Below are 22,848 nucleotides of genomic sequence, written 5' to 3'. Positions count from 1 at the left end.
AAAAAGGTTTATTAAAATGGTTATTATAAGGACTGGTTCTATATTAATATAATATAAATGTAGTATTTTCTCTCACACAACACTTATTTCACCCTCCAACCTATAGGCCAGACTCCACCAGCAGAGGTCAGTGTTTCTCTTTGTAGGACACTGACTCCATCTGTTGACCTTCGATGACTCAGACTGTAGTTTGTAAATGTTGTGGAAGAGAATTCATCATTCTGACCTTTACCCAGAACCATTTAAATTTGTTTGTGATTTTTGACGCACAAAAATTGTATTTGCTGTTTTGGTATGAAACACATTTTTATATGTTGTACGAGAAGAAATACATATGTAGTAATAACTGCTTAAATCACACGTTAAAGCAAAACTATGTTAGTTCTACTGAGCAACAGCGCCCCCTGTAGCCACATGTGGTGACTTTACTGTTGGCCGACCTAAATGCGGCAACACACAGATTGTGTTGCAGGTGAAACGTGATGAAAAGATAAACAACTTTAAGTGTGAACAGTTGTGTGTTTTTTGTGGGATGAACTGAACTTGTGGAGCCGAGTCTCTGTGATATTTGAATTCTTTAACCTGAAGCTGCTCACAAGTGTGTGTTTGTGTGTGTGTGTGTGTGTGTGTGTGTGTGTGTGTGTGTGTGTGTGTGTGTGCGTGTGTTGAACAAAGACGAATCTGAACTGATTGTGATACTGCTCACAAACACACTGAGCTGATAAGTATTCAGATCTTGTCTAGACTGCATCAAGAAACCAAACCTCCCTCTCTCTCTCTCTCTCCCTCTCTCTCTCTCTCTCTCGCCCTCCCTCTCCCCCTCTTTTCCCCCCACTATCTCTCTGCGTTGATGCTCTGGAGTCTCCAGCATCCAAAAAGAAAGAGAGAGAGAGAGAGAGAGAGAGAGAGAGAGAGAGAGAGAGAGAGAGAGGGAGCAAAGGGAAATCCTCTCCTCCTCCCTCATTTCCAGAAGGAGATCAGGTGAGTAACAAACCCTCCATCTTTACCTCCTCTATCGTTTTCTTCATTTTTTAATGCAGCAGTAATTAAATCTCAGACTTTCACTGTGATGATAAATGTTGGAATAACATCGAGGAGCAGGTGAGAGGTTTCATTCTCTGGTTGTTAGTTGATCTGTGATGGATGATGATGACCGACAGCTGCCAATCATCATCCTATTATAAGATCAGGTCATGTATAAAGAGAAGTTGATGCTGTCCACCGGTCTCAGCTGTCAATCATAACCACAGACTGTTTATGAAAATCGACGTAGAATCCGGGTCCGGAAAGTGAAGCCAAAGTTCATGTACCTGAAACCTGTAATCTCTGTAATGACCACCAGAGGGCGACTCCACTGAGAAAGTGACTCAACTTCTCATTTTCATGTCAGGAAACTTTCAGGAGTTTCTGTCTCAGTCTCTAGTTTCAAGTCTTCTTCAAACAGCCGATGTTCATTTAGTAAATTATGATTACTTATTAATTAATTTAGAGTCAAATAGACCATAAAGCACGGTCCAGTGGAGGCAGGTGTAGGTGGGCGTCTCCAACCCCCCACTTCAAAATGAAAAAATGGGTTGTCCCATCTGCTAACATGGAGGAGGTGGGGTTTATGACCTATACTGCAGCCAGACACCAGGGGGCGATCCAGATGTTTTGGCTTCACAACTGTCATGTTGTCTATATTTTTATTCAGCTTTAAATTGTTAATATTTGACAATATTCCGATTTTTCCACATTTTAAACATACTAAGTTAAAGAAGTTTCCCCCTGGATATGAATCATAACATTACATTTCACAGCTACATAATTTTTCTGTAAATGCTGAACTGCACGTTTGTGTTTTCATTATTATTCTGGTCACGGTCTCGTGCCTGAAGTGAAACGAGCCTCTGAAGACTCGTAGATGACCTGAGTTTCTACAACGACGAGTCAAAGCGTTTCTGTTTCCCACCGAGTCACCGACGTACTGCAGAGTGTGAGGGAGCTATTTGGTTTGACCTGATTTATGATGCAGGGAAGAAAAACCAGGCGGGGAGTGTAATTGAAAAGAGAGAGAGCGGATGGAGGGAGGAGGAGGAGGAGGAGGAGGAGGAGGAGGAGGAGGAGGAGGAGGAGGAGGAGGAGGAGGAGGAGGAGGAGGAGGAGGAGGAGGAGGAGGAGGAGGAGGAGGAGAGGAAGTACAGTGAGGAAGCAGGAGAAAAGGAGGGGACAGGGGGAATTGGTAATTTCTGTCTGTAACTTAACTGTCATATATGTTTGGGGCGTGTGTCTTTGTTCAGATCTTTACTTTTCTATTTCTTTTATATCTAAGTTTCCATTTGTCTCTGAAAATGAAAAACAGACTCATAAATAAATCTCAATTACAGCAAAAGTTCAATAACTTTATTTACATTGCACCTTTAAAAACTGCACCAAAGACAAAATGCTTCACAAAGAAAAACACATTCGTCATCATTTTGTAGCTAAAGAGAAATTTCTACTTGCGTCAGACATCAAACGTTTAAATAATGAAAAACTGAGACGTTTGAATCACAGGAGGCTTTTTAGAAATAAACTGTAAACACATGACAAACAGTTTGCTCTGGATTTACCATAAAATCCAAATTTATTCTAACAACTATTGAATGTATGAGGAGCAAACAAATAGAAAAAAGAGAGGAAACGTTCAGAATTTGACAGATCGCTGACGAGAGTCACATTTCTAAATGAGACGTGGAGAAGCTGAATCACAGTTCTGATTTAATGTCTCCGTCCTTTTCATTAATTAGAATCTACTTCACTTTGCTCCGGCTGCAGAATGAGCAGACCTGATATTCTTGGCAGTCCAGTCAGAACCAAACCAATTTAATTTGCTGTGTGGTTCCAAACGAGGCGGATCTGTCCCTGGAACCTCGTCCGTCTGGATCTCATCTGCAGAATCATCCTCCGAGTCTCGTTCAAGTCACAGATCTCTTCTACTTGTTCTATGATGAAAAGAGCACAACACACGTTTCAGCTCTTCATCATCACAATCAGTGTACTTTTGGGTGAAATGTTTCGGGTTCAGCTCAGAGATTATTCTCTAGAGGAGAAGTTATTAAGATGAGGAACTTGTCACAGAGCAGCAGAGACACAAGCTGCAAGGAAGATGAAATGTCTGTGATAACGAGATCTTCACCAGGAGAATGTGGATATTGATCTGGTTTAAAACCTGTTGAAATGAAGCAGAGTCTTTAATGTTGACCTCTTCTTGTTGGTTGACCTGAGACAGGGACACAGCTGCACCTTGTCCTCTGTCTTCATTTCCATCTGTGACTGCGTCTGTCCAGGAAACTCAAACATGATGAAATAACAGTGACGGGTCTGATGCTGAGTTCACACTCGTGTCACGTGACTCACAGAATCTGTTGTTCAAATTCTAATGCTTCAACTTGAGCGAGCAAAGTGAACGGACTCTTCATGATGCTGGTGTCGTATATTCGTTAGAGTAGATCATTTTGGTATGTGTTCAAAACATAATAACAGGCTTACATTTAGGATACCTGTCTTCTGGACTCTCAGACATTCTCAGAGAGTCCTCCAGATGTTTATCTTACGAGTTCTCTCCCTTTTTGAAATGATCCTTGACTTTGGGAATGACCAGCTAATGGATGGCTGTAGAAGGAATGTTCATGACCAATGTGTCTTCATGTTCAGACACAAAAGCATGTCCTTCTTTAATCAGAAATCCCATGGGGGGACGGCATTCACCTGAAGTCATGGGCGGAACCAATCTCTCTCTTTATATATTGTGTGTCCGACCCCTGGGAGTCAGACTTCACTGTTGGCGTGTGATTTCTCCGGGTGTAACCATGGTGCCCGTCCTGACCTGCAGATCTTCAGTGTAATAAACATATTATACAAACAAGAACGAGGTCCTCTGAGTTTCCTTCATCATCTCCAACTTCAACAACAACCTCGACCTCTCGGCTGAATATACCATCCTGGTTTCCTGTTTCTCCAGCCGACTTCCTGCTCCACTGGCGGACGTGATGGCTCCAGTGTAATCTTCTGCCCTCAGCTTTATTCTCCACTGGGATTAAGGACGCCCCTCATCCTCTGCGTGTGTTTGTGTGTTTATTTGTTTGTGGACATCCTTTGCCGTACATTACCGACTGCAGATCAAACCAAACCCACCAGTCACTCGGATGGCACTGGAGGGGATTAAGGCCAGCTGGTCCAAACCATGTGCGAATGCCCAATGGGGGTGTTCTGTGACCAAACGTGGGCCGAGTCATTCCAGACCCCAGGTTCATAATGGAAAATGTGGAATTTGGAAAGTAACACAAAGTGATGTTGTGTGTCTTGAGCCTGTTAAGAACCCAGAGGTTTTCATCTGCTTGTATCTGCAGCTCAGGACAAGTGAACACACTCTGCATCCAGAAGCTGAGACATGGGACACGTCTGGTTCTATAGAGCAGCAGGAACCTTTCATCAAGGGACCGTCTATAAAGGGCTTCACAGCTGATTCTAAATTATTGAACACACACACGTCGCACAGAGCTGGAAGTGCTTCTCCGTGTCCAGGCGTCTGATGTCAGATGGTAGAGATGATGTTGATGTCCGTTGTTCTATTTGGTTGTTGTGTTGAGATGGAAACTGGCCCATGTGACCACTGAGGCTCATGTTGTGATGGTGTGTTGTGTTCTCACCAGTCATGTGATGACGGAGGGAAACGTTAAATAGTTTGAGAAACAGCAGCAACATTGGATCGCTTTGATTTCACAGGATTTCAAATCAACAGTATTTTTGACTCAGCAATAATCGTTATACCCGATGCTAACATCATGTTTTATATCAATAAACTCTCTGCCAGCCACCAAATAAACAGATGTACAATATATGACATTAACCACATAATAAAAGGCTGTTACTTTGAGGTATTTAACAATAGTTGTGTTCATAATTATTAACACTAATTACAGAGTTGATTGAAATGACATCGTCGGTTGGAAATAAGAAATAATGACTGTAGAATAACAGTTGGTGAAAAGTGAGTTTCCCGTCATGTGACACATGATTATGATGAATATTGATTTTTAATCTTCACAAACAAACCGTTAATGAACATGATTATTATTTCTGATGTGAACACCAGATAACATCTGTGTGTGTGTGTGTGTCTGTGTGTGTGTGTGTGTGTGTGTGTGTGTGTTTGTGTGTGTGTGTGTGTGTGTGTGTGTGTGTGTGTGTGTGTGTGTGTGTGTGTGTGTGTAGATTCAGCTGTTTCCCCTCCAGCCTGTTCAGACTAATGAGAACCTAATGGAGGCTCCATATGGTCTGAGATGCATCTTTGTCATTCTATAATCATGGGGACCATCCTCTGCTCCCGCCCCTTACCCATCACATGCTAATCCCGCCCCCATCCCACCCCCCCACCCCACACCCCTAACCCAATTCTACCCTGAAACCTAAAACCTTGTCATAAAGATTAAAAATGTAATGCTCCAGTATTTTGATCCCCTCAAAACTGCCGGACCCCATAATTAAAGCAACACACATGTTCTCGTTTTGGAAAATAAAAATACAAAAAGTTTTAAACCTTAATCCAACAATGAGTCGTGATTATTAAATATTGAAAAAATGGAAAACAAGATCATTTAGAAGACGACTTCCACCTCTGGTTGAATTTAATATTGTTGATAAAATGTGTTGATCGCAGAATAATCTGATCGTAGTCCACATGTTTTTTTTGTGGTTAATATTTCCATGGTTACAGCGAACTCCACCAATCAGAGAGGACTACCCCCGAGGATTGTGGGTAGTGTAGTATTTCTCCCTGACATTAAAAATAAAATATGTTTTTCATAACATTTGATAGATGAACTTCCACAGGAGAATATAACATTGGTGGTAAATCTACCGTGGACGCTTAAAATATTACGGCAGATTTTCACAACAAGATTTATAATAAAGACATTTAAATAGAAGTAAAGAATCTGAGGTTTATATTTATTCAGTCTCCATGTTTCCATCAGTGCAGTGAAAGTCTCTGATCAACCATCTCCTCTCTCACACTAAGTCAACGCATCTGTCACCCGCTCCATCCTCATCCCTCCCCCCCTCCCTCCCTCCCTGTCTCCCTCCATCAACCATCCACCCCCCCCACCTCGGCCCACCAGCCTCCCATATGGCTCTTCCAAACCCCTCCCGACCCACCCACCCCCAGGCCCCCTTCTCTCCCCCCTCCGTTGACCACATGGCAGGTTCCTGCTCGTCCGGCCTCACAGAGGTGGACTGAACCACTGAGCGTGTGGCGGGGGGGTGGGACGCAGGGAGGAGTGCTGCAGAGGAAGAGGGAGGGAGGGAGGGAGGGGCAGCTCCATCCTCTCCTCCTCTAATCCCTCAGTGCTGCCTCTCTCTCTCTCTCTGTGCTGATGCTCTTTGCACTGTGACACGTCTGAAGGCCTCAGAGACTCTGAGGATCGGTGGCGAGCTCCGGACGTGAACTTCACTTTCCTTCTGGTAAGAGAAGTGGTTTCCAGTTGGAGTTTGAGCTGCTGCTGTTGAATGAGACTTGGTTTGGATGGAGCTGCTGTGTGTTCCGTGTGGAACGGGTTAACCTTATAAATTTTAGATGTTATTCATCTGCGTTGCAGCTCAAAAATAACCTTGGGTGACGAATTTATTTTAAGAATTTGCTGCACAACCAGATATGTACAATTATTATTCAGTTTTTCATTTGCTCTTGAGTTTGTACATGTATGTCAATATCAGATACAACAGTATTACCATGTGGAATCTACTTCTGTGTCTTGATTTAGTAGTGGTAGTACTGTTCAGAGTACGTACAGATCAGATATCAGAAGTTTTGCTTCCATCGTGAATCAACATCTGTGTCTGTGTCTGGATGTGATGAAGAGAAAAGACTCTGAGAGGACTCTGAGTTTCAGTCTTTAACTAAACGAGGACACGTATCTATTAATAAGAAGTAGGAAGCACGAAAAGCTGCTATTCAGCAGGGATGGTTTGCTCACTACATTATGTAATCAATGCACACACACACACACACACACACACACACACACACACACACACACACACACACACACACACACTCTCACACAGACACACAAATGCAAACACACTCCTCATGTTACATCCTTTTGGAGGAGCAGCATCTGCCTCAGTGAGAACTCTTGTGTTTTTGCTGTGACTGTTGATTCGTTTGCTGGAAGCTGGACACAGGCTTTGTGTCTTTGTGTCTTTGTGGCTTTGTGGCTTTGTGTCTTTGTGTCTTTGTGTCTTTGTGTCTTTGTGTCTTTGTGTCTTTGCTGTGTCTCGTACGTAAGCTTCTTGTGTGGTGATGAGTGTAAAGTCACATCTGTCATTTTTAGATTCCTCTTTCCTTCAAGTAGAGTCAAACTGTCGTGAAATAACATGAAACAGAAATGAGTTTGTGAAGCTTGACCTGGAAACGTCAGACAGAAGAGTTCTCCAAAGCTCTTCTCTCTGAAGAACCTGTGTGTGTCTCTGGGGACATTATTCATTTACTGCAGGACAACGAGATCGGGACGTTAACGAGACGAGACAGAGAAACCAAACAATAGAACGTGACGGTGACATCTGTCCATGAACTTAACGAACGTTACGATCCAGATGGAAACATCTACGTGATAATTTGGTGCAAATGCTGCTTCACACTGTGGTTATCCCCCCGCCCCCTTTTTCAGTTTGAGTTATCCTACTGTATATTTGGTGAAATTTGGACTTTTGTGTTAATATTTGTCATTGTGAGCATGTTAGCTCACGATGTCTGACACATCTGCTAACACGGCTGCAGACGTGAGATGTGTTGCTTGTTTCAAATCAACACAAATAAGAATTTTACTGTCCAGCATCCATGTTCTTTTGAATGGTAAATGCTTCATAGAGGTGTTTTATGCTTCAGGTGACTTCAGGTGTCCCAGGTAAACTGTGGACCGAACCCAAACTGTCTTTGCTGAGAAATAATCTCTGTTCCCTGAGGGCCGGTCTCAGCTCAGGGTCTCAAGCACTTGTCTGATCTGTAACAAGGTTCCTGAGTGCAAACCTTTCAAAGCACCTGGCACAGGAACCTTCACACTCAGTTAAATTAAGCAAACATCTGGAGATGCCCTGAAAGCTCCTTGTGCTTCAGACCCTGAGCTGAGATTCACCAAATCAAGCTTCTAACAACAAACCAATATTGTTCAGCGTCCAATGACTCGTACTAAATTGAAATTTTACCACCAAGGTACAACATGTTTAAAGCTTCATAAGAAACAACAAATATTCTTCATAGGACAGTTTTGAATCAGGTCATTTTAGCTTAAACACATTTTAATCCATGTATTAGTTTTACATGCTGAATGTTCAGCTGCTGCAACGTGACTCTAACGATGTAGTGAAAATCGATATGTGACAAAAAAGATGGAAGATTTTATTGCTGATATTGGGAAAATCTGGTCTTTTGAAACAAGATGGCTCATATTCGATCACGCTGCTGTAAAAAGACTGTGGCGTACATCTGCTCCGATTTGAAACAGGAGACTGCACTGTGTGTGTGTGTGTGTGTGTGTGAGTGTGTGTGTGTGTGTGTTTGTGGGGGGGGGGTCTTCCTGCCCTGGATAGGAACGTGATGAATTATTTATCTCGTCTAAATGTCTGGACTGACGCTGGAGCTTTCTCTTCAGCCTCCTCTTCCTCAGGGATGTGTTTGTGTTTCTGCTCAGGACGTCACGTCGGTTCCAAACTGAAATTAGACTCGTATCTGATCCCAGGTCAGATGTTGTGACTGAGCTTCTACGTCAAAGCCCGTCACTCGCCGAGGCTGCAGCCATGTTACTTATTAGTCTCATAAATAATATAATAATAATAACACAGACTTTGGATAAAAGCATGAAACAAAATTGAATAAAAAGGATGTAGACGAGGAAACCCACTTTCCAGAAGGTTCTCCGTCGACAGCAGTGAGGTTCCATAAATAAAAGATGGAAACCTGCAGTACTCTGTACTACTGCACACATGCTTATGGGAGCTGTGAGGTCTCTTCTCCCGGTACCTGGCAGGATGTGACTGATGGTTTATTGGAAAAACACAGAGAAAGACTGAGAGTAAAACACAAAGAGAACTGAGAAGAAAAACATGATTTAAAGGACTGTTGGACGAGAACAAGTAGTTTGGGCTAGTGGTTCCTAATAAACTGCCCACTGACTGGATGTTAAAGCAAAACTACGACTAAATCCAAAGGTCACTGTTAGCTCAGCAATTCTAGTTAATGTTTCCGTTTGTCCGAATCGAGCCCAGCACTCCCTCTAGTGTCCTGGAGAATATTTTCATGCAGACGTTTTGCTAAGATTTTGTAATTTGGATGGAAATCGTAGCGACTTAGTCAGAAACCTGAATAAAGTTTATGGACAGGAAACGCTGAAGCCTGCTGGTGAACTTGTTTATAACATCGGTAGCATGAACGTGATATAAACAAGGTGAAATGTAAAATACAAAAACACTACATCAGAATAGACAGACTACAAATAACGTAACAATTTAAATAAGCTCAGGAATGTGGTTGTCTTTTGTGAAATGTTGCTGTATCATCTCTCTGGGCTCCACAGTCAGTAGATGAACTACAGGAGAAAAGATTCAGTACAGTCGGGAGCTTCTGTTCATCGGTTCATCTCAGATTACATAATCCCTGCTGCTGCTGCTGCTGTGGAACAAACCATGTTCGTGTGCACATTCTTCGTGTGGAACCAGTGAACTATCAGATCCCGACCTGACCAACCATCTGTCTCAGAACTCCTCAGCTTCACCACTAATGATCACACACACACAGTGGAGAAGAGAGTGAGAGGCAGCGCTGCAAGAAGTCTCTATTTAACTAAATGTGTAAAATGATGTAAAAATCAGATCTATTTTCTTCATAAATTCTTCATCTGACGCCAGAAACAGAAAATTAAAGAAACATGTTTGTTGGGTTAAAACCACGGAAGGTTTATTAAGATGGAGGCAGACTCCGGGTCCGGAAACCTTTTCCTGTTCTAATTAAGTTCAGCGTCTTCCAGAAGTGGAAGATAAGGAAGGAGAAGTTTAAACTCCCTGGAAGACGCCCTGAGGACCTGGTCCTCTATCAGCACAGAGACCTGGTGACACCTCGGTCATGTGACGCTGATGGACGGCGAGGAACAGTCCAAACCTCCAGATTCTTAATTTCCTGCCGTCCAGCTTTCCGTAATAAAACATCTGTCAATCAAATCGTTAAACTGCTGACTCACATCAGACCTTCGATCTGCTCTTTATTCAGTCTGTGTTTCTCTGAATGATCTGAGGTTTGAATTATCACTTTTTAGAGAGGTCTTGTGATGGACATTTTTAATATATTGTATTTCCCGTTTGTCGGGTCTTGTTTTATGATTCCTATTTAATTTATTCTTCTCCATCTAATGATTCAGATCCTGTCTGTGGCTCAGATATCTTGGTTTCACACCTGAGTCCAGCAGCAGGTCTTTACTCCAGGTTCTGAGTCCAGCAGCAGGTCTGTACTTCAGGTTCTGAGTCCAGAGTCCTGCAGCAGGTCTTAACTTCAGGTTCTGAGTCCAGCAGCAGGTCTTAACTTCAGGTTCTGAGTCCAGCAGCAGGTCTTAACTTCAGGTTCTGAGTCCAGCAGCAGGTCTTTACTTCAGGTTCTGAGTCCAGCAGCAGGTCTTAACTTCAGGTTCTGAGTCCAGAGTCCTGCAGCAGGTCTGAACTTCAGGTTCTGAGTCCAGCAGCAGGTCTTTACTTCAGGTTCTGAGTCCAGAGTCCTGCAGCAGGTCTGAACTTCAGGTTCTGAGTCCAGCAGCAGGTCTTTACTTCAGGTTCTGAGTCCAGCAGCAGGTCTTTACTTCAGGCTCTGAGTCCAGCAGCAGGTCTGCTTCAGGTTCTGAGTCCAGCAGCAGGTCTGTACTTCAGGTTCTGTGGCCTAAGTCCAGCAGCAGGTCTTTACTTCAGGTTCTGAGTCCAGCAGCAGGTCTTTACTTCAGGTCCTGAGTCCAGCAGCAGGTCTTTACTTCAGGTCCTGAGTCCAGCAGCAGGTCTGTACTTCAGGTTCTGTGGCCTAAGTCCAGCAGCAGGTCTTTACTCCAGGTTCTGAGTCCAGCAGCAGGTCTTTACTCCAGGTTCTGAGTCCAGCAGCAGGTCTTTACTTCAGGTCCTGAGTCCAGCAGCAGGTCTTTACTTCAGGTTCTCAGTCCAGCAGCAGGTCTGTACTTCAGGTTCTGTGGCCTAAGTCCAGCAGCAGGTCTTTACTTCAGGTTCTGAGTCCAGCAGCAGGTCTTTACTTCAGGTTCTGAGTCCAGCAGCAGGACTTTACTTCAGGTTCTGAGTCCAGCAGCAGGTCTTTACTTCAGGTTCTGAGTCCAGCAGCAGGTCTTAACTTCAGGTTCTGAGTCCAGCAGCAGGTCTTTACTTCAGGTTCTGAGTCCAGCAGCAGGTCTTTACTTCAGGTTCTGAGTCCAGCAGCAGGTCTGCTTCAGGTTCTGAGTCCAGCAGCAGGTCTGTACTTCAGGTTCTGTGGCCTAAGTCCAGCAGCAGGTCTTTACTTCAGGTTCTGAGTCCAGCAGCAGGTCTTTACTTCAGGTCCTGAGTCCAGCAGCAGGTCTTTACTTCAGGTCTTGAGTCCAGCAGCAGGTCTGTACTTCAGGTTCTGTGGCCTAAGTCCAGCAGCAGGTCTTTACTCCAGGTTCTGAGTCCAGCAGCAGGTCTTTACTCCAGGTTCTGAGTCCAGCAGCAGGTCTTTACTTCAGGTCCTGAGTCCAGCAGCAGGTCTTTACTTCAGGTTCTCAGTCCAGCAGCAGGTCTGTACTTCAGGTTCTGTGGCCTAAGTCCAGCAGCAGGTCTTTACTTCAGGTTCTGAGTCCAGCAGCAGGTCTTTACTTCAGGTTCTGAGTCCAGCAGCAGGTCTTTACTTCAGGTTCTGAGTTCAGCAGCAGGTCTTAACTTCAGGTTCTGAGTCCAGCAGCAGGTCTTAACTTCAGGTTCTGAGTCCAGCAGCAGGTCTTAACTTCAGGTTCTGAGTTCAGCAGCAGGTCTTAACTTCAGGTTCTGAGTTCAGCAGCAGGTCTTAACTTCAGGTTCTGAGTCCAGCAGCAGGTCTTAACTCCAGGTTCTGTGACCTGAGTCCAGTAGCAGGTCTTAACTTCAGGTTCTGAGTCCAGCAGCAGGTCTTTACTTCAGGTTCTGAGTCCAGCAGCAGGTCTTTACTTCAGGTTCTCAGTCCAGCAGCAGGTCTTAACTTCAGGTTCTGAGTCCAGTAGCAGGTCTTTACTTCAGGTTCTGAGTCCTGAGTCCAGCAGCAGGTCTTAACTCCAGGTTCTGAGTCCAGCAGCAGGTCTTTACTTCAGGTTCTGAGTCCAGCAGCAGGACTTTACTTGCTGTGGATCAATAACTGCCGGTTGCTTTACTCTTCCAGAGAGGAACCTGCAGGCAGGATCACCAGAGACGGAACAAACAGCCCTTTGCGGTCGTGTCAATCAAAAACCTCAATTACACAAACTGACGTCAGCCAGCGATGTTTAGAAAGAACCAGAGCAGAATTCTGTTTGGTTCAGTGACTCAGTGAATCTGTGTTGTAGTTTAAGACACAAAACCAGCTGGAAGTCGTATCTTATGTTATGTGTGGATCTGTGGAAGTTTCCTTCAGATGGATCAGAGCAGCTTAACAAGGAGAGCACAGCTGTTCTGCTGTTCTTCTGATAGAGTCACACTCATCATCATGAAGGACGAAGGACCCACACAGGACAACAAACCTTTAATTGATGGCTGATCAACAGTTTAGCTTCTCACCTTTCAAATGGTCCATGTTGTCGAGCCCGGTCCCTTCTGGACCAGACAGCGTGTTCGTTGATTCGAGGTTCAAGTGGGAAAGGTTAATAATTTAGACAAGTTCAATGTTCAAAAGTTTCACAGTAATACGTTTATTGTATAAGAACAATACTTACAGAGAATCTCTGGGGTTCTGCAGGACACGTCACCAGGTTCACTGGATCATGTCGAGAAGAAGCCCCCCCCTTTCCCAAGTCCACAGTATTTGTAAAAGATACACAGAGGCGGTTCTTTTCTTCAGGACACTCAGCAATTGGCCAGATGTGTACTGTCTCTCAAAGTGCAGTTTTTTGCAAGCATCTCACTGTGAGAGAAGGTCCGGTCCACCAGGTGTCTCCCACCATTGTGCCTTTATCAAACAGGGAGTTTTTCACAGTGGAGAGACCCAGCAGATTAGACTTAGAGGAGGATTCCATACCTTTTTCTCACAATAATTAATGAAAATGGTTCTTTGTGTTAGTCCTGTCACGTCCTCTCTCCTTCCTGAGAATCTGTGCTTTCATTATCTCAAATCTCAAGATGAATTTCCTTCTCACGCTTTCCCCAAGTTGCACTTTGCAGTCAGATTAACACTCAGATGGTTGCGCTCTGTGTTTGACCCTGTACCTGAGTCCAGAAGTTATACATCACTCCAGATGAAAGAAACAGTTGTAATATTAGATTAGATTTCTTTATTTATCCACACAACGGGGAAATTCACTTGTTACAGCAAAAAAGAGAAAAAAGATTATTAGATATTGTTAATTCTATAGACTACCCAGCTAATATTGATTCACAGGATATAAATGTAGGTAAAATATAGTAAAAATATATTCATAAGATAGAGAACAAAACATAGATATCTCAACAATGTCCAGATGGAGGTCCAGTCTGATCTCATCCTGCTCTTCACTGCTCGTCCTCTCAGTCGCTCTCTGCTCTCACATCATGGATCTAATTGGATAAAAGCATTACCCAGTTTATTTTTGGCCAAATGTGGAAACATAGTGTAGATATTAATTTAAAAAGTGACAGCATTAACTGCAGCTGTGTCCCAGTCTGTTATCAGCGGCTGGTCGACCTCACACTCTTCAGTTTGTTGTTCCCGATGGAAAGAGACGTCACTGCAGCTTCGTCCCTCAGCTCAGAGACAATTTGACTGTAGAGAGGGAATCGTTGTTTGTAGGTTTATATACGTTGACCTCTCACCTCTCACTCAACATCCTACAAATGCTCTTCATGGAAATCAAAAGCCTTTTTTATTATATTTCCTTATACATGACGAGTGTTTGGAGCAGATGAATATTGTGTGAATCTCTTCAGACTAAATTAACGTGAGTTTTTCTGTTTTCAGGAGTGAAAACCGACGACGAGACCCGACTGGATTCTGGAGTCACGACCAGTTCGACCAGTACGACCTCAACAACCAGAGACCGGAGCCGACACGTTCCGACAGAGAAGCTCCAGACAACTGTGACTAAACATCGTGATCATGCTAACGTAAAAAAAACGTGTTAATCTCTCGACAACCGAACTAGAAACAACCGACAAGTCAAACGAAAGCCTTGTCGTTTAAATCATTTATAAGCTTTGCGGGCCGGGCGAGTCAAGATGGCCGACCCCTACCAAAACAACGCGTACCAACAACAAGGGGGCGACAGCTACGGGTCGTACGGAGAAGGGGGGGGGCCTGACGGGTACGGGTACCAAGCGGACGACCTCCGGCAAGAAGAGGACGCAGCCAGCGACGCCACGGAGGGACACGATGAAGAGGACCAGATGTACGAAGGAGAATATCAGGGGATCCCTCACCCTGACGAGGTGAAGGCGGCTCAGAGGGCGGCACGGTGAGACACACGTTCGATTCCTCTCTTGTTTTATGGTTTCCCTGAACCGGAAAAACATCGAAAACGTGCTGAGGCCTCATTCCACCTTTTTGTTTTTAGTCACCAAACTTTGGGCCCCAACTTTCTCCGAACTTATCATCTCACTGCAGATCACATGTAACCTTTATTCCAGGTTTACACTCGGAGCCGCACAACACTTCACACTTTACTCACATCATACACACTGGGCTGCAGTCGCATAGCGTGAGTGAGTTGTGTTGTGTTGTGTTGTGTTGTGTTGTGTTGTGCAGCCTGTGTCGACATCTGGATTAATTAAAATACTGCAGGATGGTCTCTGCTCAGTCAGACGAACACGAGAACTGTGTTGACCTGACAAACCACAAAACAACATCTCTCATTATATCGTTCTCAGAACTGTGTAAAATGAATCACAGATTTGTATCAGTTTCAACAAACAAGGTCACATTTTCTCACCGTTTTCATTCTTTTTCTTATTCTCGTTCTCTCTCCGTGTCTCAGGGCTAAAGCTCGATCTGCCCGGACCGCTGTCTCCGAGCTGGAGGAGCTGTCCGAGCAGTACGAGGACATCATGGAGGACTGTGGCCACGGGAAGTTCCAGTGGACGCTCTTCGTGGTGCTGGGCCTGGCGCTGATGGCGGATGGAGTGGAATGTTTCGTGGTTGCGTTCGTTCTTCCCTCCGCAGAAAAGGATCTGTGTCTGTCCAACGCAGAGAAAGGAATGCTGGGTAAGAACTCGACAGGCTCGTTGTTGATTGAAGGGTTTTCTTTGAAAAGGATGTGGTCATGATGATGAACGTGAAATGACACATTACATATTTAGGAAAATCGCTTTTTGGATTATTTAATTGTCCCATCTGTTAACATGGAGGCAGCACGGTATACTGCAGCCAGCCCACCAGGGGGAGAAGAAAATGTTTTGGCTTCACTTTTAGGAGAGCTGACACACACACACAGACACACACACACACACACACACACAGGCAGCCAATGGGGAGTCATTGGGTTTCTGAAACTTCTCTGTAAATCCTGGTGCTGCAGTCTCATTAGCTAATGGGCTCCGAGGCAGGAATGAATCAGCTCGTTGGATGAGGAGTGAATTGTATAAATCAGTGTATTGGTCCTTAACGACTTCCTGCTGTAAATATATATATATATATATATATATATATATATATATATATATATATGCAGCATGTGAGGGAGACTCTCAGTCATCCAGGTTGTGTTATTTCATTTAAATGACTCAAGTAAAAGAAAAAGTGCTGATTCAACCTCTTTACTCCAGTAGGAGTATAAGAGCTGAGGCTGTTGTGTTGTGTTTTGTTGTGTTTGTATGTTTTCTGATTCCTCACTTTCTTCCATGTTCATATTCTCTCACATCTACGCTCCGCATAACGTTGTGTTGCATTAGTTGTGCGAGTTATCCACTGATACATACACATCAAGTAATCGTCTACTTTGTGTTATCGTCCATTTAGTATTAAATCTGTCTTCATGTTGACAGTAAGGAGCCGATTTAAAAAATATAAGGAGAAGAAAGTTGAGATATTTAAAATGTAGAGTAAAAGTAAATATAAAATACTCCAGTAAAGTACATATACTTGAAAACCAGTAACAAAGTATATGTTCATTGTTACTTGGCTGTACTGTGATTAAACATGCGGTGCCCTCAGACCTTCATCGTGTTTATCGTCAGTCGTTCTTTTTTTGTCGTCTCCTCTGCAGACGCCTGACTCTGCAACAGAGAAACTAATCAGGGATGCTTTTACTTTTACTGCTCTCTCCCTCTCTTTCTCTCCCTGTTACGATCTCTCCATCCTCCCGTCTCTATGCTTCCTATTTTCATCCTCCTCCATCTATCTCCATCTCATCTGCTCTCGATCTTGTCGCAAACTGAGAAGGAGTAATCGAACGGATTCGATTTGTCTGAAGTTGCAGAAGTGCTGAGAAAATAAAAAAAACACTTTCTCCTCTAGAGTAAAAAGTGTTTTATATTCATCTGACTGGGAATCACCTGACCTCCTGCAGACCCTCACAGCTTCTACTCCTCCGTTCTCCCTCTGTACCTCTCCTAACAACACCGAGTCTGGGTTTGTTTCTGAGTCAGCACAACACAGGAAGAATTATCGATGCTCCCTCCGTCCTGACCTTGGAAAAAGCAGCTGTAGCATCTCAGCGCTGCCTCAGATCCCCGAGACCCAGTTAGAGAAACTAGATGTGAAATGAGTCTTTATTTCTGTCCTCGTGCACATTTATATAAAATACTGTGTTGTGCAGTCCCTGCTCTCCCCTGTGGCCCGGCCATCTGCAGGCTGCCGTGTGACGCTGCCAGGACCTGGCACCAGTCGAGGTGAAACTGGGTGAAGGCAGCAGCACTAATGAAAATCTTATAAAGCGCTGAGTGAGCGGAAATATTTCTACCACAAGACGTCAGGACAGTCTGAAGTCGTGAAGAAGAAGGAAACGTTCAGTTCACAGTCAAACTCTTTGCTGCGATGTAACTAAGTACATTTACCTCTTTACTAGGGCTGGGCAAGTTAACTCGTTTCAATGGAGTTAACTCGAGTTAACTCGAGTTAACTCAAGTGATGAGTTAACTCGATTAATTATTTTATCTCGCATTCACTCAGGTTTGATTATTTATTGTTTTATTGTGAAAGTCAGGCTTTTATTTTGTGAAAGTCTGTTGCTGACTGCTGCAGAACAGGAAAAAAGAAAATAATTGGCGGATAAACAATCGAGTTAACTCATCACTTGAGTTAACTCGATTAAAACGAGTTAACTAGCCCAGCCCTACTCTTTACATTAGTGAATATAACTATTATTATTTCTGCTCTTTATGTTTCTCTCGGTGCAGGTCTGACAGTCTTCGTGAGCATGATGGTGGGCGCCTTCTTGTGGGGGGGCCTCGCAGACAAAGTCGGCCGTCGGCGCTGCCTGATTGTGGCGTTGGCGATAAACTGCGTCTTCGCCTTCCTGTCTTCGTTCGCCCAAGGCTACGGCTTCTTCCTGTTCTTCAGGGTTCTGTCTGGCGTCGGGTAACGATCACAAACACACACTCAAAGCTTTTTCCAGCACTTTCAACCACATCAACTTCATTAGCTCACATTTGCTTAAAACCTCCTGTTAAATAAAAAGCAGATATTGGTGTGTTATAGTCTACTTGCTGGTATTTAGTGGAACTTTCTCTCCTCTCAGCATCGGTGGGACAGTTCCCATCGTGTACACGTACTTCTCTGAGTTCCTTCAGATGGACAAGAGAGGAGAGCATCTGTCCTGGTTGTGTATGTTCTGGATGATCGGGGGGATCTACGCCTCCTTCACTGCCTGGGGCATCATCCCCAGATATGGTGAGAACTCAAAGATGCTAATAACCTGTTGAAATACTGCAGAGCTTCCCTCTAACGCTGCCTGTCAGGAAACAGGAACATCTATTCAAGAGTTTCCAGATTTGAAATAACACCATTGATTGTGGGCTGCAGATGATTTGATATATTTTTCAGCTGAATACTCCTCCTGCTGATTCCCATTGTATATTGCACAATTGTTAATCAGAGAAATCTTTGGGCAGGGATTGAACCCCAACGCTCTCAGGAGGAGGCTTCTCACTTGCAGGCCTTTAGCCCAGAGTGCTGTTTTCACCCGTGTTTGTGTGTGTCTGTGTGTTTGTGTGTGTGTGTGTGTGTGTGCAGGCTGGGGCTTCAGTATGGGCACAGAGTTCCAGTTCCACAGCTGGAGGGTCTTCATCCTGGTTGCAGCTCTCCCGGCCATCACCTCTCTGGTCGGACTGACCTTCATGCCGGAGAGCCCTCGCTTCCTCCTGGAGGTGAGACAGCCCGACACGCTGGGGCAGAACTTCAGCTCCGACACTGTGTGGAGGCAAAGTGTTGCCTCATTTATTAGGTTGTCTTCCAAATTGTGTATTTCTACTTGTACATGGACTTTATGTGTCCTTCAAACTAACGCTTATATCTTAAATGCAGACTTCCAATAAGCCTTAGCGTTAAAAAACAGATAAAACTTCTATATGTGTGTGTGTGTGTGTGTGTGTGTGTGTGTGTGTGTGTGTGTGTGTGTGTGTGTGTGTGTGTGTGTGTGTGTGTGTGTGTGTGTGTGTGTGTGTGTGTGTGTATGTGTGTTGCACAGAATGCCAAACACGACGAGGCGTGGATGATCCTGAAACAAGTTCACGACACCAACTGGAGAGCAAAGGGACAACCAGAAAAAGTCTTTACTGTGAGTTCGTGTGGATGTTACACAATAGAAGTTTATTAAAATACACAGTGAAGAGATACGTGTGATATTCAGGGTTTAAATATACAACATATACTTGAAATAGTCCTACAAGTCTCTTCAAAACCTCTGTGAAACCTCTGTGAAAAGGAACTATGATGGAATATTTCCTCAGTCCTGATTCGGTACCGTACTTGTTTAGTTTTTATGCAGATTGAAAATTGCTGTGTAACATCAGACTGTGTAATTTCTCTTGTGAGTCAATATGTTGTATTTTTAGAAATCTGAAGAACACATTGACATGAGAGAAGGAAACAATTAAAAGCTTCCATCTGAGAGTTCAGGGCAGGAGCTGAATTCAAAGTGTGAAGTCAAAGTTGAGTTTTATTTTGGGGAACGTTGTTTTGACATTATTTTCCTTGTCCTCCATCTTTTCAGGTGACTCACATCAAGGCTCCGAAAACAGCCGAGGACGAGTTCATTGAGATCCAGAGTGCCACAGGAACGTCTGTGCAGCGCTGGGCTGTGCGCTCGCTAACACTCTGCAAACTGGTATGTGCTCACGCTCAATGGTTGAGACTGTGGTTACCACCGGGCCCCGGAGACATCAAACCAAAATGTTTCCTGTTATGATGATTGAAAACTAGAGTAAGGTAGAATCAGTGAATGCCGTATCAGTACGTTTTAAGATTTGATTTAATTAAAAGCTTCTGACTCAGCCTGCTGTATTCTGGACATTTTAAAAGCTCTGTCTCCCTTTAGCTGAGAATCTGGAGCAGTTAAAAGTTAAAAACTGTATATGAAGTATAGGACCCAGGACAGAACCCTGGGGCGCACCACAGGAGGGCACAGAAGGGTTTAAGGACCCAAACTCTTCTCAGTCAAAGAATCCACTGCCTCAGTCTTTCATTCAGGAGGCTGGGATCCAGTATTTGAGACGATGACACAATCAAATACAGTTACCTTGTGCTTGTCAGGACGCTTGTAGCTCTTTTGTACAGCCAGAAACATCCTACACATTACTACGGTTAGATTTAATACACTCACTGTGTGTAGACGAGTCCGTTCATCACTTCCTGGATCAATGACACACTTTCAGAAACGCTGGATTACCTCAAACTGCGAATCACAAGCTAAAATTCTCATATCTGAGGCCAGTTTGTTATTTTCTGAAACATGAGAGGGTTGTTCACTAAGCAGAAAGTTGGTGGTTCAATTCCCCGGCTCCTCCAATTTGCATTTCTTGTATGAATAATGTATAATAGTGCAGACAAAGCACAGCATAAAAAAGTACTGTGTGCGAATGGGTGAATTTAATTTAATTTAACTTAAAGTGCTTTTGAGGAAACAGCCACTTCAACAATATATCTAAGAACCATGATGTGTCACATTTCTGTACCTAACTTAGAATCTGCATGAGACAGCAATTTTCTTTCTAATTTTCTTTCTAGATTCTAATGTGAAAAGAGAGAGCAGCACTGAATCTAAAGAGAGTTGACTCTACATTTGTATTTGTTCCAGGTGTTGAAGAACGTGGCGTCTCTGGTCTCTGCCGAGCTGAGGCTAGCGACGCTCTTCATGGCCGTCATCTGGTTCTGCATGGCCTTCAGGTCGGTTCACACCTTCAGAGCCGGCATCTCAAACAGCTGTTTGGCCGTGAAGCACGTTTATAAAGCAGGAGCAAATCCCTGATCTGATCATGGAGCTGCAGTTTATTTAGTCTGGGTCGAGGTTTAGTTTTATTGACTCTGTCCTCTCTCTCCATCACAGTTACTATGGTCTGTCCGTGTGGTTCCCTGACATGATCAAGCACCTTCAGTTCGAGGAATACAAGTCCAAGGTCAAGGTAAAGTCATCAAGTCATGGAAACTCAGAGCGACTCTGCTTTAATCTGCATTAACCCATTATCCGCTCAGTTAAAGTTAAAGTGAAATTTCAGGATCTACTGGATTCTGTAGTTTTCTGCAAATTATGTATAAAGCTCATGAGAAAACATTGCCATCAACATCCAGTCCTGTTTCTGATTCGTGTTTTTGGAAGAGAAGTTTTGAATCAGACGCTCACGAGCACAGGAGCCCAGAGAAGATTCTCCTGATGTTCACAGATTCACGTCGTTTTGTCTCTTTTCTCAGGTGCTGCATAGAGAACGAGTGGAAAACTTCCACTTTAACTTTTCTTTGGAAAACCAGATCCATACAGAAGGAGAATATATCCACGACAAGTAAGTCTCACTGTGTCACTGTCTGGATACACCTCAGTGGTTCAAGTACATTTACTATACTTTATATAATATATTATATATATTATATATGTTTCTTTCAAACAGTGAGTGTGAGATGGAATAAGTCTTTGTAGCTCAGATAATTGAGGTAAAACTGAGAACAGTGTTTTTCATCCTCATTACAAGCTACAGAATAAGAATTAAAAAATGTGATTCTATATTCAACTATATGCATAGTTTCATAATGTGGACACTGTGTTTGTGAATTGTCTGAGTTTTAAATCAGCAACCAAATTGGAATAAATCAGTATGAAACCCAACAGATATTAACTTGTACGAACACTTTCATTGTGTTTTTCTCTATTTGTTGCGTTTATTATAATCTCAGTGAAGCAGCAGCATCTTGATCTGTCAGATTTCAACATTTAAAAAACAGCTCAGTCTTAATCAGTCACTTCCATCTGCAGCTCGGCCTGTGGACACAGAGTTATCAGTCATTTCATCCTCAGGCTCGTTGTTATCAGAAACATCACGTGACTCGAGGTGTCTACAGTATTTCTGGATACTGTAAACAGTTTTTAGTTGTGTACACATGTGCATGTCGGAGGATTTCTGTCCATGTGGTGAAGTTGCACAACGTGATTTTTGTTCCAGCGCCTCCAGATCCCATGAGATCCTCTCAGCTCAGAGAACCTTTCACTGCAGATATACAGATTCCTACAGAACTGTATATTAATGAACTTCTACGCTTTCTGCAGAATTTAAGAATGACTCAATGGGCTTTGGGTTAAATTTCAATCTGAACATTAAAGTCCTTAAAAACATAATGTTGCCATGGAAATGATCATTCTGCCATTTTGATCCTGAGTTTATTTCCATGGCAACATTATCATCGTGGATTTAACACGTTACAGCCCATTGTGTCTTTTCTGATTCTGTGACACCACAGCGATAGAAGTGAGTCCATGTTTTCTTTGTGTGTGTGTGTGTTTGCGTGTGTGTGTGGTTGTGTGTGTGTGTGTGTGTCCCATCCCATCCCCATAGGTTCATCCGAATAGAGATGAAGTCAGTGAAGTTTGAGGACTCTCTGTTTGAAGACTGTCACTTCGAGGACATCAGGTCCACAGACACAGTGTTTGAGAACTGCACCATCCGCTCCACGCTCTTCACCAACACAGGTGGGTTCAGCCCGGGGGGGGGGCGGGGGGACCACAGGAAGAACGGAGTAAACGTGGGTCAGAGGTCAAAGGTTTGGATACCCGTCCGTCCTCTGAGGGGTCACATGGTCCAGAACAACCACTGTGTCTCATTTGTTTGTACAATGGGGTCAAAGAGAAAAATCCATCATAGAGTTCTCTTTACTGTTCGGGATTATGCAGATATCGTGTATCTCCATAATCTCACATCACAGGAATTGGTTCACTTTGATAGTTTTCACACCAATTCTCAACTAAAGTTCCATTTTCTGACATTAAAACAATATCTGTGATTTGTTTTAATCAGCGAGTCTCTGTGCGAGCTGACGTGGCGTTATACTGTACATACAAGAAGTATGATCACAAGCAAATTTGTTGATTTATGATCGTAGATTAACCTTAAAGGTCGAGAGAGAGAAGCAACAAGCAGAGGAGCAACAACGAGCTGCTGCACAGTTCTGAGTGAGACTTGTGTAATGATTCAATTTGAGCCTTTTATTGGTGAAAAATA

The 22,848-nt window shown here is 43.6% G+C and overlaps 1 protein-coding gene across 1 annotated transcript in view; it reads left to right on the top strand.

Moving 5' to 3' along the window:
- Positions 1-14,430: 14,430 nt before the first annotated feature.
- The window catches only part of LOC133009381 (synaptic vesicle glycoprotein 2B-like), an 11,954-nt gene continuing 3,536 nt past the window's right edge, over positions 14,431-22,848 (top strand). Inside the window, exons 1-11 of the mRNA XM_061076872.1 lie at positions 14,431-14,666; positions 15,186-15,412; positions 17,545-17,725; positions 17,886-18,037; positions 18,380-18,513; positions 18,834-18,923; positions 19,359-19,472; positions 20,442-20,530; positions 20,691-20,766; positions 21,053-21,141; positions 22,186-22,319. Coding sequence (XP_060932855.1) covers positions 14,431-14,666; positions 15,186-15,412; positions 17,545-17,725; positions 17,886-18,037; positions 18,380-18,513; positions 18,834-18,923; positions 19,359-19,472; positions 20,442-20,530; positions 20,691-20,766; positions 21,053-21,141; positions 22,186-22,319 — 1,522 coding nt within the window. The remainder of the gene's footprint in view (positions 14,667-15,185; positions 15,413-17,544; positions 17,726-17,885; positions 18,038-18,379; positions 18,514-18,833; positions 18,924-19,358; positions 19,473-20,441; positions 20,531-20,690; positions 20,767-21,052; positions 21,142-22,185; positions 22,320-22,848) is intronic.

Source organism: Limanda limanda, chromosome 8 (genome assembly GCF_963576545.1).
Source record: "Limanda limanda chromosome 8, fLimLim1.1, whole genome shotgun sequence".
Taxonomy (NCBI): Eukaryota; Metazoa; Chordata; class Actinopteri; order Pleuronectiformes; family Pleuronectidae; genus Limanda; species Limanda limanda.
The sequence above is the reverse complement of the archived record's forward strand: the minus strand, read 5'-3'. Positions and strand labels throughout refer to the sequence as shown.